The 18,926-nt window shown below is 41.9% G+C and overlaps 2 protein-coding genes across 4 annotated transcripts; both read right to left on the minus strand.

Annotated features, from left to right (window-relative positions):
* Positions 1–35: 35 nt before the first annotated feature.
* Positions 36–15,894, minus strand: LOC108136069 (microtubule-associated serine/threonine-protein kinase 3). 3 transcript variants are annotated; one of them, XM_017257030.2, is made up of 11 exons: positions 15,781–15,894; positions 13,115–13,885; positions 11,638–12,170; positions 11,010–11,575; positions 8,088–9,402; positions 6,619–7,015; positions 6,167–6,558; positions 3,875–5,035; positions 2,826–3,147; positions 1,785–2,750; positions 36–837 (listed from the first exon to the last, which is right to left on the minus strand). In XM_017257030.2, exons 2-11 carry the CDS (start codon positions 13,785–13,787, stop codon positions 638–640), a joined length of 6,525 nt encoding a protein of 2,174 aa, XP_017112519.1. In that variant the 5' UTR covers positions 13,788–13,885; positions 15,781–15,894; the 3' UTR covers positions 36–637. The 3 variants fall into 3 exon arrangements, with proteins under 3 accessions (XP_017112519.1, XP_017112520.1, XP_017112521.1); XM_017257031.2 differs by lacking the exon at positions 15,781–15,894 and adding an exon at positions 15,039–15,426; XM_017257032.2 differs by lacking the exon at positions 15,781–15,894 and adding an exon at positions 14,015–14,075.
* Positions 15,895–16,556: 662 nt separating this feature from the next.
* LOC108136151 (DCN1-like protein) lies at positions 16,557–18,643 on the minus strand. Its single transcript, XM_017257147.2, has 2 exons — positions 18,353–18,643; positions 16,557–17,568 (listed from the first exon to the last, which is right to left on the minus strand). Exons 1-2 carry the CDS (start codon positions 18,353–18,355, stop codon positions 16,705–16,707), a joined length of 867 nt encoding a protein of 288 aa, XP_017112636.1. The 5' UTR covers positions 18,356–18,643; the 3' UTR covers positions 16,557–16,704.
* Between the last annotated feature and the right edge of the window lie 283 nt (positions 18,644–18,926).

The raw sequence follows: 18,926 nt of genomic DNA on the forward strand, positions 1-18,926 counted from the left end.
TTCCGTAGTGCACCAAAAACAAAAAAGAAAAAATGTTTTTTTAATACACACACATATAACATTTATTTAATATAGATTTTATATTGAAATCGGCATAGTGTATAGATTCGCAAAAATGTTTTGAACGCAACCCACATAGCGCGCCCTTCGCTTCACATGACTCTCCATCCGACTCAGCATCCGTAGTCCACAGTTCGTTAATTCTATCAATGTTTCACATTTATATACAGTACATAATTGCGTGGGTGCCTCTTAGATTTGCTTTAACTGGAATATCGTGCTTTATCTCGATTTGCTTTCGTGCCTACTAATTTACATTAAGAGTTTTCAAGCGATTTACCTTTTGTTTTCCTTTAGTTAGGACATCTACAGACTACTAGGTTTCAGAATTTTCTAATTAATTTCATTGCTAAATTGGTATGATTTGCGCAAAAAACACAAGCTTACTTCGAAAAAAGTTTAAAACGCAATCCCCTCGCTTTCAATATATATATATATATTGAATTCCTGCTGCTTCCATTTCCTGCCATCCATCCTCACATCCTCGCCAACCTCATTTCTTATGCTCATCAGCGATAATAGTTTAAACGCGAAATTTAAAACACAAGCATCCATATCCAGCACGACTGTTCTGGCGCTACTTTCTCTGCTTGCCAGCAGAAGTGCTTGAAGTGGCTCCCGATGCAGTGCCTCCTGCTGCTGTCGTAGCCGTCAAATCCTTGCGTGGTCCTGTGCTAATAGTCACGCTCGGACTGGCCGGCTTTGTCGTTGTCATCGAAGTTTTACACCCACTGCTCTGGGGCTTCAATTTGGGGGCTGCTTGGGACGTGCTTCTTCCTTAAAAAGCAAAAGGGTGTTTAATTTATTATACAAAGTGGAACCGAAATCATATATAGATGTATTTATAATTATTTTTAAAATTTATAATCATAAAATAAACCAATCCCCGAAGGTGAAAACAACTTAAATATTAACTGCGCCCATTTTTTTTTCGTCGGAAAATGCTTTGGAAAAACCATGATCATCACTGATATTTTTTTCCTAATCGATATAGGACGTTTTTAAATTTAATTGAGGAAAATTGATAAAAAACATATTTTTTTATACCCTTTACTTTGGGAAAAAATCTTTCTAAACATGTGTTTAATGACGTTTCCATAATCATTGGATTTGATTTAGTCATTATCACTGAATTTTTTTTTGGGAAGTAGTAATTACTAATAAAAAGGTTCGTTTTCAATTGGAAATAATTTTGAATGATTCAACCGTTTGTCTTTAATGACTTTTCCATATTCATTGCATTTGTTTAAATCGTTTAGAAAAAAAATGAAAACAAAAAATGTATATATGTATATACTTTAAAAAATCCTTCGAAAAATCCTTCAAAATACATTTTTTAAATTGGAAATACTCTCCGAAATTTTATTTTAATCGAAAAAAATTTTGAACGATTCAAGTGTCTTTTTAGAAAAAGTCTGACTAAATTTTTTAAATTTATTAATTAAATAAAATATGGTTAACTTTCTTTCTTTGAAATTAAAATGTACCATGAAGTAAACTAGAAGACTTCAGTCTTGCCGGTTTATTTAAGTACAATTTAAAAAATGTAACAACTAAACTAATAAAAATCAGTGGCCAAAGAAATTTGTATTTTTAACTTGTCTAAGAACAAAATAGATTTTTCCAAGTAGTTATAAAATTACATAAATTGATTGGAGCCTTTTCCTCCCATTACTTTGCATTAGCTTAATTATTTTGTATTAAATAAATTAAATTAAACTCACCCTGATCGACCTTCTTGGTCTTGCCAGCTGGCTCCATCTCTGGCTGCTCGGTGGCCTTCACCTTCGTTGGCTTCTCCAGCGTTTGAGTGGGCGAGGACGAGGACTCCCCCTCGGCGTACTCCTCGATGGCGGGCATGAATCCCTCGGACACACTGCAGCTGCTGTCCTGGGTGCTGGTGGGCGAGTCCTTCTCCTCGGCAATGCGCGGCAGAGGCTCACAATTTGTGGCCAGGGTGACCACAGCACTGGGTTCCGTGCCGGCGACGGTTGTGGCCACCACTGCTGCTCCAGCCGCTTGTCTTTGAGATTCCTCAGAGGCAACAGTCGCCAACTGAGGCTGAGGATGAGGCTGACTGGCCGGAGCACCTGCTGCAACTGCTGCGCCAGCTCCCGATGCATTACCGCCAGTCGTCGATCGCCAGGTGGTGGTCACCACCCGCTGATGCGTCGGCTGTTTGATGGGCGGCGAGCAGCAAAGTGGCGATATCTTCGTCTCGGCACTTCGTGGATGCAAGCGATCGGGTGACAGCGCCCGTCTCAGCAACGGAGAGCTGGGCTCTGCCGACTTGGTCCGGGCAAATCCTGCCTTCTTGCTGTTCGCACTCGCCGCCGCCTGCAGGGTGGGCAGCGTGCTTCCCGGACTGTAGGATTGCGTGGTGTTGGAGGCACCCGGCTGATGGCCAACCAGTGGAAAGGCCAGCGGCGACGGCGATCGTGTGGGCGACGATGGCAGCGGCGATGGCGAAGGCGTCCGCGCCAACGGAGACAGCGGAATGTGGCCAACCGACTTGCGGCGATTCGGCAGCGAATTGTTGCTCGTGGTGTGAAGGGTCTTCAGTCCTCCGGCGGGATTTGTGGCATTGCCGCCGCCCGCTATGACGGCGGTGGCCGCGTGCAGCTTGTGCTTGAGACCATGAAGAGTGGATGGGCGTTGATACAGCTGCGGAACAACGCCAGTGGGAGACACTATAAATTAAGAGGAATATATATGTATATATTTAACCATCGAATGGGGCATTCAATTTTGCAGTCATCCGCTACCTGGCACATTTCCTACAGAGGTGGGACTGCTGCCAACGACTGCTCCAACGTGGGGCAGTAGGACCAGTTGCGTGGGTGGCGGCGGAGTGGCCAATTGGACACTGAGCGCCGAGGGTGCAACTGGTGTCGATCCGGCTGCGTTGCCCCCATGATTGGAGTTACTCGAACCGGTGGGTGTGTTGGGCGATGACGATGAGGGCGAGGTGGATTGTGATGAGGAGTTGGCGGCCGACTGGCAGCAGCTGCTGCTATGATACGAAGAATCCAATGGCGACAGATTCCGGGCCGATGGCGTGGTGGGTGAACTGGTGCCAGCGGAGTACTAAAAGTCGAGTCAAATCAAGATTCAAATTACTACGCTTACCGATTTCAAAATAAATAATATAACTGCGTTTTAAGTGACGCCATCTTTAGTAATTTACATTAATGCTTCTAAGCTTCTAAAATAATAGTTTAGGTGGCGCCATCTTTTCAAATTTACATTTATGCTTACAACTTCTAAAATAATTGTTTAATTTGGAAGATTTTTGGACAAGTCGGTAGTCTTTGAATGGATCAACAAATAAAATTTAGTAACTGACATCTACCCTGTCTCAGAATGACAAATTTACATTAATGCTTCTAAACTTCTAAAATAATAATTTAGGTGGCGCCCTCTAAGCAACCTTTCATTTATGCTTACAACTTCTAAAATAATTGTTTAATTTGGAAGATTTTTGGACAAGTCGGTAGTTTTTGACCGAATCAACAAATAAAACTTAGTAACTGACAATTACCATGTCTCATAATGACTTGATAGACGTTCGCTGCGTAGGAATAACTAGAATCTGTGTGTCAAATCTCAAATCTCTAGCTTTTTTAGCTTCAAGCTTCTAGGTTTAAACTACTCGGCTATTGTTCCTGATCATTAACATATGTATATACTTTATAGAGTTGGAAACGTACAATTTGACATGTTAAAACACAATATACTATTTCGATAAACGTAGATTGTTTGGTTTAAATACTGACCATCAAAAACCATAGGCTAAATCTAAATCTAATCCTACCTGCTGCATCTCCGCATTTGCACGCTTGCTGCTGATCCGGCGGAAGAGCGAGGTCTTTCGCTTCTTGTCGTGCTCCCGCTTCGTTTGCTTCTTCTGGCGGTTCAGGCCCTTCTTGGCCAGCTTGCTCTGCATGAGATCACGCTTGCGGCCGCCACTCTGGATGCTTGTGTGCTCGAGGGGCGTGGCCCGCAGGGTGACATGCTCGCCGCCGCTAAGGAGCAGCTGAAGGACCTGCGTGTGGAACAGGCCCTGCACCGCTTCTCCATTGACATGGGTAATGAGATCCGCCGGACGGAGGCCAGCCTCAAAGGCCGGACTTCCCTCGTCCACGGCCATGACCAAATGATGCATCGTATAGAAGTCCGTGTCGCCGTAGTAGACGCGTATGGTGTGCACGGTAAAGCCAAATCCACGCGGTCCGCGTCGTATGATGATCGGTGGCTTCAGATTGGTGACCAGTGGCGAGAGCTCGCGACATGGCGAGGTATCCCTGGAGCTGGCCGTGCTGGAGCCATTGCCACCACCGCCCGGCGACTGAATGCCGCCACCGAATTGAGCGGCCAATGTAGTGTTGTCCAGCGATGTCATCAGCGACAGACCCAATGCGGATGCAGACTTAACAATCGACCTGGAACGATGGTGCTTCAGGCTGCTGCCACTGCTGCTGCCGTCCATGGACTTTGGCTGATGCTGCAACGCCAGCGGGGATTGTTCCCTCGGCAGGTTCATGTTCTCCGTGGAGGAGCTGCCCGCGGAAATGGTTTCGTCCTCGATCGAGATAGAGAAACGCGGCAAAATGTCCCTGGCGCAGACGCCCTTTCGCTTCCGGTTGATCTGTGGCGAGAAGTCATCGCTGTCCGTCTGTGAACTCTCCGGCGTGCTGCGCGAGAAGCTGCCCACCGTGGCCGTTGTGGGAGTGGCCGCCATTGCCGCCTGCGTTTGGGTCGGCGGCGGTGTAGCCGGTGTGCTGATGATGGTCGTCGTGTTTGGCGGCATACTATGCCGCTGTTGCATGCGCTGCGTGGCCCCAGGATTGGGCTGCTGCAGGTAGTGCTTCAGCATCCGCAGCTCCGCATCGTTGCCAATCGTGACGTTGTGCAGCAATTCGGGCAAGTAGTCGGCATCCGGCGTGGACGGCACCTTCAGGCAGCTGGACGAGAGCTGTAAGATAAGATCAATTGGGTATATAAGCTACGGTTATAGAGAAGAAAGGAAGCAAGCTGAAGTTTATTTACCCTTTCAGCTATAAAAAATATATGTAATATTCATTAAAACAACTAAACTAAATCGGTTTTAAATAAATTCAAGTTATGTTTTCCAATCAAATTGTAGATCGTTTCCATATCAACTTGTATAATCTACGTCAATAAAACTGAAAATATATTTTTGTAATTATGAAAAACAACTTTATCTTCAGAAATATTCGTATAGTCTATAAATCACTTGCAACTAAACTAAATAAATTTTCCAATCAACTCAAATTTTAAATCGTTTCCATATTAATGTTAGAACATTTATATATTTTTGCAATTACAAAAAAACATTTTTATCTACGGAACAATTCGTATAGTTTATAAATTGCAACTAAACTAAATTGAAATTAAAAAATTATTTAATTTATGTTGATTTTTCCATGAACTCAAATTTTAAATCGTTTTCATAGTTATGCCATAACATTTATATAACTAATAATATATTTTTGCAGTTATAAAAAAAAACATCTTTATCTTCAGAAATATTCGTATAGTCTATAAATCCCTTGCAACTTAACTAATTCGGCTTTAAAGAAATATAAGTTATGTCGATTTTCCAATCAAATAATGTTTTTAAATCGTTTTCATATCAACTATATGATCTACGTCAATGTCCTAACATTTATAAAACTGAAAATATATTTCTGCAATTATAAAAAAAACATCTTTATCATTCGAAATATTCATATAAGTTAAAGATCTAGAAAGTAAGGTCGATTTTCCTATTACTTTACGATTTGTTTTCGGTTTTAAATTTAATAAAAAATTCGGAAAAGTATGTTTTACAAATTAAGTAACATTTTTTTTTAGAATCACATTTCGGAAAATGGCTGTATTAACTCATCTAATGATGCTGGTGAAGAATATAAATACACTTTATAAGACCGGTCATATTTTACTTCGTTGCAAACGTTTGACCCTATGCAAGGCATTAAAAATTAACTTAATAAATTATTCACCCTTGTAACCTCATTCAGGATAAATTATCCAATTTACTATAAACCTTTTATAACTAAGTATTTAATTGGCCTATACTCACATCCAGTTTTCGCAGTTGTGGCGTGTTCAAGAACTTGTTGACCACTCCTTCGTTGGAAGCGCTACCCGAACCACTGCCACTGCCACTTCCGCTGCCACTGCCACCACTTCCACCACTTGCCACTCCCATTTTCAGTTTGGGCAGGGCGCCAGTTGTTGTGGGCCCTGCGGTGGCCACTGGATTCTCCTGGGCACGCGATGGCAGCGAAGTCAGTGCTGGCGGGGCCGTTGGTTTGACTCCATCGGTGGCCATGGGCGTGGCATGACGGGACCAGCTATAATGCTGCTTCCTATATTGCGGAGTATACGAATTGAAACTGCCGAAAACCGGTGTGTCATCCGTGTCGTCCGTATCCTCGCCACCCAAATCATGATTGTAGCGATCCATGCGAGCTTATGAGGAGATAAGATAGTTATTGTAAATTGAATAATATCTGTGGCTATCGTGCTTACTGTCAAAATAACTGGTATCATCATCGTGGGACAACTGCGGCACAAATTCCGCCTTCTGGCGCAGCAACGAGTTCCAATCCATGCCCAGGAAATACTCGTGCTCCTTCATCTCGAGTGCACCCGTTTGGGTGCCCAAACGGTCGCGCGGATTCTGCTGCAGCAGCTGCGAAATGATGTCCTTCGCCTCCGGCTGCACGGGCCAATCCTCACTGTCCGGCCACTCGATATCATCGTTGACTGTGTGCGCGAACAGTTCCTCGGTGGTCTCGCCGAAAAATGGCACACAGCCTATGAGGAATTCGTAGAGAATGATGCCCATGGACCACCAGTCGACTGGTTTGCCATAGCCCTGCCGCAGGATCACTTCCGGGGCAATGTACTCGGGTGTGCCATACACCTAGAAAAAAAGTTACATTAATGGAAAAATTATTAAATATTAAATAAAGAAAGAACGCTAAAGTCGAATGCCCTATTACTAAATACACGTTACTCAGTTAAACCAATTTAAAAATACATTTTGCCCCCCAAAAACAATCAAGTTTTAGGTGGCGCCATCTGCCTCAAATTTTTAAATATCTAAAAATTTAAAGTTTTGGGTGGCGCCATCTACCTCAAATTTTTAAATATCTAAAAAATTAACATTTGTGCTGATAACTTCTAAAATAATGGTTCAATTAAAAAAATTCTTGTGTATCTCGATAGATACGACCGCCGCACACATACTGAGCCTAATAACTAACCTACTAACTACAATGTCTCAAAACGACATGTCAGAATTCCGCTATTTGTGGGTGTTATTGAGGGCATGGCCACGTTTAGAAATAAACTTGCGTTACCTAGGCTTTACTAGAATCTGCCTGATAAATTCTCAATCTCTGACTATTATATTTTCCAAGATATCCACGTTCATACGGACAGACCGATAGACTTTATAGGGACGAAACTACCTAGTTTACGAGTAACTATATACAGTGACGAACTTAATTATTGGCACAGTTGGCATGTCTGACTCTAACATTGCTTTTCTCCACTAAAAACTAAAATATAAATTTGAAACAAATTTTATTTACGTATATCGATAAATATACAACAAAGCAAACTTAACTTCATTCTTGTATAACATTTCTAGTAATTATAAAAATTCAAATTATAAAAAAAACACCCGATTTTCTTTGAACAAAATTATTGGCACACTTAGGTAATAGTGAACTATTTTGTCGAAATTTCATCGATCTGGCTACATTTATCTTCAAAGCCCCCGTTATTTTTATTCTCGGAATTGGGTGGCTATACATGCTTTATTCTTAAGCAAAATTGTTCAAATTTTATCAAAATGAGCGGCAAACAAAAGCAAACCAATGAATCTCAACGGAAAATAATTTTATATTTGCATAATCAAGGCAAATCATATGCTGAGATTGGGGAAATGATGGATAGAAACCGTTTTATCTATATGTATATATATGTACCTGCTTATCCGAAAACTGCCGAGTCTCCGAGTCGATGTATCCCTCGTACAAATTGGTGGCCAACGACATGAGACCCATCTTGGAGAGCCCAAAGTCCGTCAGCTTGATGTGACCCAAAGCGGTAATGAGAAGGTTGTCCGGCTTGAGGTCGCGATGCACGATACCGTAGCTGTGCAGATACTCGACGGCTAATACTGTCTCGGCGAAATAGAAGCGGGCCATGTCCGCGGGCAGCGGCCCAATGTTCTTGAGCAGCGTGCCGCAGTCGCCGCCCTCCACGTACTCCATCACCAGGCACAGATGCTTCTTCGTCTCGAACGAACAGTACATGCTGACCACAAAGGGATTGTCGGCGAACGAAAGGATGTCGCGCTCGGCGAACACCTGCTCCACTTGGTTGCGCAGTATGAGATTATTCTTGTTGATTTTCTTCATGGCGAAGCGCTGACGGGTGGTCTTGTGCTTCACCAGGTAGACGGCTCCGTAAGCACCATTTGAGATCAGCTTGACAATGTCAAAGTCGTTTTCGTGGGGTGAAGGTTGTTGGGCGGCAGCTGCTGTTCCAGTTGCTCCTCCTCCAGCTCCAGCTCCTCCTCCTCCTCCAGTTCCTGTTCCTGCTCCTCCAGCTCCTGTTCCTGCAGCTCCTGTTCCTGTTCCTGCTCCCGTTGCAGTTACACCGACTGCACCGCCTTGTTTATCCTCATTCATCTGACTGATGGCCAGTGCAAAAGAGGGAGCCGTTTCACAAGTAGCCACTGGCGTTTGAGGAGGCCGTTGAGGTGTCGCCGTGCCACTGCCCGCATCCAAGGCAATGGAGTCGAGGGCCAAGCTGCTCAACTGTTTGGCAGCACTGGTGAGGGGTGAGTTGAGGAGCAGGCTGCCACCCGGCTGCAGTGGATCAGCATCCACGGTGACCTGTTCCGAGCACATCTGCTGCGTCTCACGCAACTCCTGCTGCAACTCGGCGATCGGATCACGATTGAGGCCCAGCTTATGGATGATGTACTGCGGAATGTCCGCCTTGATCACGGGCATGGCCTTGGCCTGTCCCTCGGCCGCCTCCAGCAGCTCGTAGAACTCCTGCGGATCGAACTCCAGGCACTCAAGCAGGCGAGCTGGACGCGAGATGATCAGCAGAAGCTTCTTGATCACACCATTCAACTCGGCGGCCGCCTCCGGTGACTTCTCCTTCGTCTCCACCAGCAAACGCTCCAGATTCTCGCTCAGCTCGTAGAAATATTGCGAGGTTATCAGCTTGGCCTCCGATTTGTGCAGGCAATCCCTTGCCATTTCCAGCACCTGATGATGCACAAAGCTACAAGAGAAAACGTTTTGATTATAAGCAAAGGTATTACAAATTAACAAGTTTATGTTATGTTTTAAAATAGCAATTAGTTTTGGGCACAAATTTTATGTTATTCCTCGGGTTCTTTTGAGTTTTATTAGGCTTGAAGACTAATACTACTAATTATGTAAATATAATCATAATTATGTGCATAATGTTACACTTAATATTTGATAATTGAAAACTAGGTAACTGAAATATACTTGTATCCAAGAAGCATGATAGAGTTCTAAACTATAACTAGTAAATTCCGTTTATATTTATTATCCATTCTAAACTATAACTAGTAAATTCCGTTTATATTCATTGCAGAGGGTATTATAATTTGCAACGTAGTGATATATATATAAAGTAAATATATTCTGTTCAAATTTTATAATTTTTTTTAATATTTTTGAAGGTTTTCGATATTAAGTGATGGTTTTTTATTTTGAAATTACGGTTAAAATTTGATCAAAATCGAACATCTATAACATAAAGATCCCACAAAAACAATCGGAATATTAAAAAAAAATTCAATCTTGTCTAATTTTTATACCCTTGCAGAGGGTATTATAATTTCAGTCAGAAGTTTGCAACGCAGTGAAGGAGACGTTTCCGACCCTATAAAGTATATATATTCTTGATCAGCATCACTAGTAGAGTCGATCTAGCCATGTCCGTCTGTCCGTCCGTCTGTCCGTCTGTCCGTCCGTCTGTCCGTCTGTCCGTCCGTTTATATGCAAACTAGTCTCTCAGTTTTAAAGCTATCTGCATGAAACTTTCCCAAAAGTTGTCTTTCTATTGCAGGTAGTATATAAGTCGGAACGAGCCGGATCGGACGACTATAGCATATAGCTCCCATAGGAACAATCGGAAAAATAATTGAAAAAAAATTATAACTTTGCTGTTTTTTAATTTTTTGTTTAGTTCTTTGACATATAGCAATGGTTAAATAATTCAGAATTATGGTTAAAATTTCATCAAAATCGGACGACTATAGCATAAAGCTCCCATAGGAACAATCGGAAAAATAATTGAAAAAAATTATAACTTTGCTGTTTTTTAATTTTTTTTTTAGTTCTTCGACATATAGCAATGGTTAAATATTTCAGAATTATGGTTTAAATTTCATCAAAATCGGATGACTATATCATATAGCTCCCATACAAATAATAAAAATATATAAAAGAACAATCAAATAATTAAGCTGCAAATCGTCATAGCTTCAATGTTTTTAAACATATACGCAAGTAAATCATAATTTTAATGTTTTCAAAAATATTTAATTCTTGCGATAGCTGCGAGGGTATATGAACTTCGGCTTGCCGAAGTTTGCTTTCTTTCTTGTCAATATTGTTTTTTAAATTTTTAGATTTACGTATTTAATTTTATTTAAATCATATAGCAGCAATACAAACGATCGAATAATTGAGCTGAAAATGATCATTGCTTTAAAATGTTTTAGAATGAGATGTTAAGACATTATTTATGCAATAGATGTAATGGTATATAAACTTCGTCTTGCCAAAGTCAGCTTCGTTCCTTGTTTAAGTTCCAACCAATTTGATCGATTGGATACAAGAATGTAGACTCACCGCACTATCGGCTGCGAATCCCTGAAGCTGTTGCAAGCGGCACTCTTGTTCTCGTTGATGAAGTGCTTCAGCCGCTCCTCCATTTGCTGGGTGGCCTTGGGGAAGCGCTCCTTGTACAGAGTGTTCATTACGGCAATCTCATTGTCCACGATTGGCGATCGCGACGGGCTGGAAAGCGAGCGGGAGCGAGGACGAAAGAAGGGCGACATCCGACCGCCAACTTGAACCGCACTCGAGGCGGAGCTATTGGCCGTGGGGCCACCGTTGCCACCATTGCCACCAGCCTGCTGGCCACCGCAGGCCAGGCTCAGTTCGGCACAGCAGTTGACACAGGTGGCTGCCATTGGTTTCGGTGGCTGTGGCTGCAGCTGCGATGGCTTCGGTGGTTGGGGCGTCAGCTGCTTCTGGGAAACGGCCAGCAGGAGAGCACAGTGCTTGGGACAGTGCTGCTTCAAATGCTCGGCACAGCAGGCACCGGCGGCAACGGCAGCGGCATCCGCCTCCTGAACTCCCGGCGGAATGTTGTGCGGCAATTGATTGAGACCTTCCTGACTGGAGCACTGAGACTGCAGTACACAAAAATAACCATTAAGGCTAAAGGTAAAGAGGATTATCTCAACAAACTCACTGATAGATTGGAGCTGCCCGGAGTGGTGCCGTAGCCAGAGGAGGGCAACGAGGCAACCGACCAGCGACGTCCGTCCACGACGCCACGGCACGAGGCGATCCTTTTGATCGGAGCAAATGCAAACGGCATGGGCGAGTTGAGACGCGGACTGTCCACGGGACTGGCCGAGTACGGGGAATGGGCCCGGGATCCGCCTGCAGCCGCCGCCACGGCGGCCACATTGGTCACCAGACTGAGGCGATGATGAGCCACACCGCTCGAGGAGCCGCCGGCGGAACCAGCGCCGCCGCCGCCACCCGATCCGCGCATCACAACGCCGTGCAGATGATGGTGATGGTGGTGCTTGGCCAAACCAATGCCCGCACAGCTGCCCGACCTCGAGATGTTGTGGCCGCCGGAGGGTGACGCCCCAAAGCCAGGTGGTGCCTGGATCAGTGGCGGAGCAGCCAGCTCGTGGCGGAAAAAGTTGCCAGTGAGGCAGGGAGCCGACTTTCCCAGCGAGGAGTGACGCATGCGCAGCAGGTTGGAGGCCTCTGTAATGGATACAAACTGATTTAGTGATTCAGTATAAAAAAAAACCTTAATTAACCAATCATTAAGCATTAAGTGCTTGGGTAAGGTAAACTTGTTACTTTTGACCAATTTTTTTACAACGAAAATTAAAGTCAACTTCAAGAAGCCGGTGTTTAAATACTCCTGCATCTATTATACAAAATAAAATGTTCTTTAAAACGACTTTACTTAGATTTGAATGCATTTATGTATAAAAACAATAAAGCTATGTCGATTTTCCGCTTCATTTTCGAAAACATCCTTAAAAACTGAGTTAAAATATAATTTTTATTCTAATTGTTCCTATTGTTCGATCCGACCCGTATGAGTTATATTCTAGCTGCAATAAAAAAAGGCTTTTGGAAAAGTTTCAGCTTAAAAACTGTGAGACTAATTTGCGTATAAACGGACAGACAAAAGGACATTACTGATCGGCTCTTCAAGTGTCGAAAAGATCTCAAATATTGCAAATTATATAAAAATGTTATAGTTTGGGAAACAAGTTTAAAAAATACCTCAATATTTATTAAAAGAACTATCTTTAATTATAAATTCTCAAAAATAACACAGATTTTACAGCGAAATTTCCCGCATTTCTTTGCAATATTCTTCATTCTGAGTGAAGAAAAATAAATCAAATTAAACGAGATATTTGGTTTCAAATTTTGACAAGGACAGCCAGATAAACATTATTAATTCAATAATATATGCAGGTGTCAATGGTAAGGTGCTAACAACGTCAGAATTCACAACTTATGGTAACGATAAAAATAGACTGTTGACATGCGTTTTTGCGTATTTAAAGCTAATTTTATCATTAATATGGCAAGATGGGAACATAAATTCTTACAACTTTCAGTTAAAGTATTACAATTTTGAGTGGGGATGGTATGAAGGTTATGGGGCGAAAGCTTTAATGTCTTACCGCTGCTGACTGCGCGCAGCGAGTTGGTATGCTGCTGATAGGAAATCTTCCGGAGCAGAGCGGTGTAGCCCCGCGAGTGCAGCGAACTAGAGCTGCCGGACAGGCCGCCGGACGAGCTCTTGGTCAGATTCAGATTGCGCATCATCGAGGAGCCGTTGGTGCTGTCATTGCCGACGGACAGCTTGGCCGGCGAGGTGGGCAGCAGCTCCAGTCCGCTGCAGGACTTGACGCTGCTGTTGCAGGAGGACGAGGCTGCCGCCACAGCTGCTGTGGCGGCGACAGCTGCCTCCTGGTCGGAGTCGTCGAAGACGAGGACGCGGGCCGAGTAGCTCGACTGTGGCCGAATCCGCGACAGATTGGCCGTGCTCAAGTGCCGCTTGGGCACCGGACTGCCGCTCATGGTGGGCGCCGTGGTGCCACTGCTGCTGTCCGCGGACACGGAGCCCGAGATGGAAATGGACATGGCCTCGATCTCGCTGGCCACGCTCTGATTGATAAACTCCTGCTCCTGCTGCTCATCGCCCTTCTGCGGCGTCGAGGTGGATATCTTGCTGCCCAAAACAGCGCTCACTGAGTGGGATGATGTCGATGTCGATGTCGATGAGGATGACGATGTGGCTGGACCGGCAGCTCCGCCGGCTGGACGGGATGCAGCTGCCTCCTGGCGACTCATGATCGGGCTGGGTTCGCTCTGATCTTCTTAGCAGGATCGCATGTTGTTGCTAGTCTCCGGGGCGTTGTGGCATCGGCTTTTGGGCATGGCGTCGGCGGCTGCAATAAGAGCAATTAATTAGCATACTGCTGGCAAAGCGTTTCCCGTTTCCCAGTTCTCAGTTCCCAGTTCACTCCGCATCCCAATCCCCGAACCCCAGACACTGGAAATTGTTTCCACACACAAACCCCTGGCTAATTAATCTCGTTGAGTTGTCACTTTGCACGGGCCAAACAGCAAAAAATATATATATTATATGTAGATCGGTTTAAAATGGGATCGAAATAAATTAATATGTACAATATTACATATTATATGTATACTCGTATATGGGAAGCGATCGCCCACTTGGTTTTGGGTGATAGCCCAGAATTTCCACAACGAGGTTGAATCACAATGTCGTCCAATAACAAGGGTTTCACGGAAATCTCTTTCAACCGAAAGTCAAAATCCGGTGATTCAGAAATCTATTTTATTTTTGTTTGTTCATTTTGTTTATAAATTTTTCAAATATGATTTGTATTTTCAACTTTTAGGGTTTTGGGAAATATTGTATTATTAAGTAAAATTACTTTTGTTTACTAAAATATTTATTTTATTGTAAAAACTCTTTTTCATGGTTTGTTATACATATATTTTTAAATTAAATCGAGTTAAAATTCTGTTTAAAAATCCCTATTTAAAATTTGAATAAATAAACATATATATGTCAAGAATAGACATTCTTATGTTTTTTTTTCAAGATCACATTCACTTAAAAGTATTTTCATTTTCTAATGATCCAAAAAACTCGATTTGTGAGCAAAGTCGGTTGTTAAGTTTCTGTGGCCACTGTGCGGTATATAATATTTTAGATTTCGTTTACATTCTGCATTGGTAAATTTGTTTTAAAAAACCTTGATTTTTTCATTTTTACTCTAAAAATCATACAAAAATTATTATTTTTAAAATTTATTTTGAAAATGATTTTATTATAAACTAATTCATTTTAAAAAGTCTGCAATTTACCTAATTGAGGAATCTTAAAAATTTGAATGATATTTAAAAAATATAGTTTTCTTTACACGCTAAAGAGTCTGCAGTGTTAATACATAAATAAAACACTTTATTGAAAGTATAATACATTTTAAAGGCAATTGCTTTTTCCCTGGCTGGAGTACAATATTCCAGTCAATAAGTTTGTATCGGCATCTTAAATTTCAAGCAACTTACTTCTTTAAAGTTAGCTACTTAAAGTGCAAACCAAGAAACCCAGTTTGTGTTCCATTGTTTTGCCCTTTTCTCTGGTTGAAGAAAAGGGGGGCCACTAAATTATCGGATTATCAGCAGGTGGGGATCGGAACTCGCGATGGAGGGGGCTTCGGCTATATAAGCTCCATAAGCACGATCGTAAATGGTGATCCGAGGTCTCGTAGACGTTGTCGTAGTCCGACTTCTGCGGTTATCAGTTTGTTTTCGTTTCGTATCGTTTGGTTTGGTTTATTTTTTTTTTGTGTGTGTTTAGTGGCATTTATTCATTTATTTACAGACAACGCACACATATTTGCTTAAATTTCGCCCACTCGGCGCTAGTTATTCACATGATAATTGGATTCGCAAATGCGACCGCCACTGTTTGCACAGATTTGATTATATTGTATAGAGTCGTAGACCGAAAAAAAAATCGAAAACCAAGGGCAAAGGATTTTCGACTCGAAATTAATTATGGCCAAGAGACACAACAACCACAACCACAACAACCACAACAACAACAACAATGGGTGAAACATACGGGGGGTTTGTGTGGGTGTATGGGGAATACTATGACTGTATGGGTGTCTGTGTGTTGGGGCTCCTTCGCCGCCCACACACACACAGTCGCACATACACAGACATTGCGATTACGGGGTTTTTGGTGCAATAAAATGCTTATTTTTCACTTTTATATCCCCTAACACTCGATTTGGAACTTTACATTTTATACTCAGCATTTACGCTGGGGCTGACACACACACTCGCGTGCCTAGCACGCTTTTTAAGAGGTATTATTATATATTTTTAACAGCGAAAAATCGTTGTAACAATATCAATCAGCCGAACGGTCACACCACTAGCGATGACAGCCGATGCTGGGCAAGTTATCGAAGGTCACGACGGTGATGACACTTGAAATCTCCAGATTGATTTGTTGAATGGCGGGTAATTTGAAATTCGTTGGCAAAAAATATATTTTTCTAAAGCAGAGTTAATATAAAAAATATATAATAATATATTCGAAAAGTAAGTCAACGATTTCTTGATGTTTTTCAAAACGGTGTTATTTAAGATCTGAAATATTTTTGTCATGCCTTCTTACATTTAAGAACTAATTGCCAAAAAATTCCAGAGCAACAGAATAAAGCAAATAGTTAAATTTTAATTTAATTCAATTATTTTTGAAAAGAGAAAATATTTTAAAAAATATTTCGGAGTTTGAAAAAAAACAACAAATAACAAAATTTATTTAATTATACCAGAAAGAGAAATACTTTAATTTCAAAATTAATAAACCAACTTTTCTTGGTGGTGCTTTTGTAGTCTTCATTTCGAAAATTTTCTCACAATCGAGAAAATTAATTTAATTAAAAATGGTTACATTAGAAAGAAGTTTGATAAATTATAAACCTGTTTTTTTTTTTTTTTTGACTTCTAATAATTACAAACAGTTGAACTAGAAAAGCCTATCTCAATAAGTAGAATTCCTGGGAAAAGTACATTTACTAACTTTATTTATTTATTACGACGCTTTTATAGAGAAAATGTAAATTTACCGGCCTTGCTTAGAACCTCCGTTATTTAGAATAATCAGAATAAAAGCAAGTCTATCATTAATGAGAATACAATACAGTGTAACAATTCGTTAGCCATAGTTCATGTTTGTACTGTGCGAGGTCTGGTAGGCGCTGGATATGTTCTTCTGGGAGCTGGAGCTCGCGTTGGACTGCTGCTGGAAGCCGGATCCCGGTGAGGAGTCCTCTTTGAGATGATCGTTCTCCTGGCACCACTCCACAAAGTCATCGATGAGCACCGGCCAGGCACCTTCCGAATCGTAGTTGCTCATACGATCGTCGATGTTGGTGGCAAAGTCCAGCAGCAGGTTCCAGGTGTCCCGCGATATGGCCCGCTTGTGCTTCTCCTCGAGGAACTGGCACCAGATGTCCAAGAACTTAAAGCGCCCACTGAGAACGATGCACCAGTAGGCGATGGCCATGTCCAGGTCGATGCCCTTCTGACCAGGATCCTTGGCATAGTTGAAGGTGAAGTGATAGAAGTCCTTGAACTTGCCGGCATCGTTTAGCTCCTGTTCAAGGATCGGCAGCTTGGCCTTCAGCTTGTCGATGCTATCGATGCCCAGGTCGCACATTCCGTTGATGAACTCATCCCGCGAGAATTCGCACTGTACCTCGGCGTGAAACTTCCACGCAATGATCAGCACCAGTTTGGAGTCCGGCTTCAGGTCCAAATCCTCGAGAAAATGGATAACCCCCTGCGATCCGATCTTCAGGGGATCACTGGGATCGCGATAGCGCACGAACAACTGTTCGATCCGCTTGCGATCCAACTCCCGGTAGTAGTACTCCGGGTTCTGGAAGTAATTATCGCTGGCCAAGTCCAACTTCCAGTCGTTCTGTTGCAAACAGAAAATAGCCGTCTGTTCGCCAGTTTGTGTCAGCGATATGAACTTCTTCACCTTCTCGCGGTGTTGGCTGGATTTCAGTTTGTTCTGCAACGATAATATTGTTGACCATTAACTAACTATGGCTGGTATTGGAAACAAAAGCCGTATTGGATTGGAGCAAACTTTAACGACTCGAAAAAGCATTCTTGATCACCATTAGCTTGCCTAAAATATATATTCCTAATCAGCATCGCTAGTCGATGTGGCTCGAAAAAGATGATTACTTCATTTGAAATTAAAGGCCAGAAACAAATTGTAGATGTATATATGTAACTAAAAGTTAAGATCTCGGTAAAGGGGGATTAACTTCACACTAACTTAAAATCCAAAAAATCTTAAAATGGGGGATAAGATCTGTCACTTTAAGGGCTAGAAATCAGGCTGAGAACAGGAAGATGCTTACAGCTTGAAGTTCAAAAACTGGGGAACTTCAAGAACTAGAGAGTTCACATTAAAATTGTACGCTCTTTCAGGTTTTACACATTTCAGTTAGTTAATTTTACATTAAAATCCTAAACATTTTAAAATGGGATCACTTTTCAGAAATGTGATTAATGTTGACTTTTGGTCTTTTTAAAGGGACAGAGATCAACGGGTGTTTGTTGGTCGGAAGCATCACTTATAGCGTTCTTCGTTGTTTACTATATAGATTTTGCTGCCCAGGCGAATTGCATAAATACAACAACAACTAGTGTGCCCAAGCTGGCGCTCCAAGAAGAAGAAGAGGCTGGTGGTACGAAAATAGAGCGTTTTCGCTACTTTCTTTCGCACTCTCACTTGCATCCAAAACGACCACGTACTTTGGGCCACAATTTAGTCCAGTACTCACCATTGTTGTGGCAATAATTGGTTATTATTTGTTTATTTTACGGGGGCAAAAACTTTGTTGGAAAACGTCCCAACTGCGGAGCGCAGGTGTTGGAAAACGTCACTGGTTTGCCTCGATAAATTGCGCTATTCCGTTAGGTTTATTTTGCATAATAATCAACGAAAGCGGATTGTTGTTGTTTCGTTGAAATTGTGCTTATGTGTTTTAACTTGTTTGTTGATTCATAATTTTCCACTGAATATTTATTTAGTTTTGTTTAATGACGTGTGACCTTCTCTAGACGGTTAAAATTTACCAAAAGGCTTAGATTAAAATATACCCATATGTAGAAAAAATCCATACCAAAAGGTTGAGAACTTCGATATGCATTTGGAACAGACTCAAATCAGGAATATCGATATTCTGAACCTTTTGGATTTCTAATTCTGTGTTTTTGCGTTATTTAAAAATATTTTAAAAAGCTGACTTGTCTTAAAATGGGTTGAGAAATTAATTGAGACTTCTGAAGTATTTAAAACAAGTTAGTTTATAATATCGTAAATAATGAAGTTCTTTTGTTTTCTGTATAATTTGT

This window comes from Drosophila elegans, unplaced genomic scaffold, assembly GCF_018152505.1.
Source record: "Drosophila elegans isolate 14027-0461.03 unplaced genomic scaffold, ASM1815250v1 contig_208, whole genome shotgun sequence".
NCBI lineage: Eukaryota > Metazoa > Arthropoda > Insecta > Diptera > Drosophilidae > Drosophila > Drosophila elegans.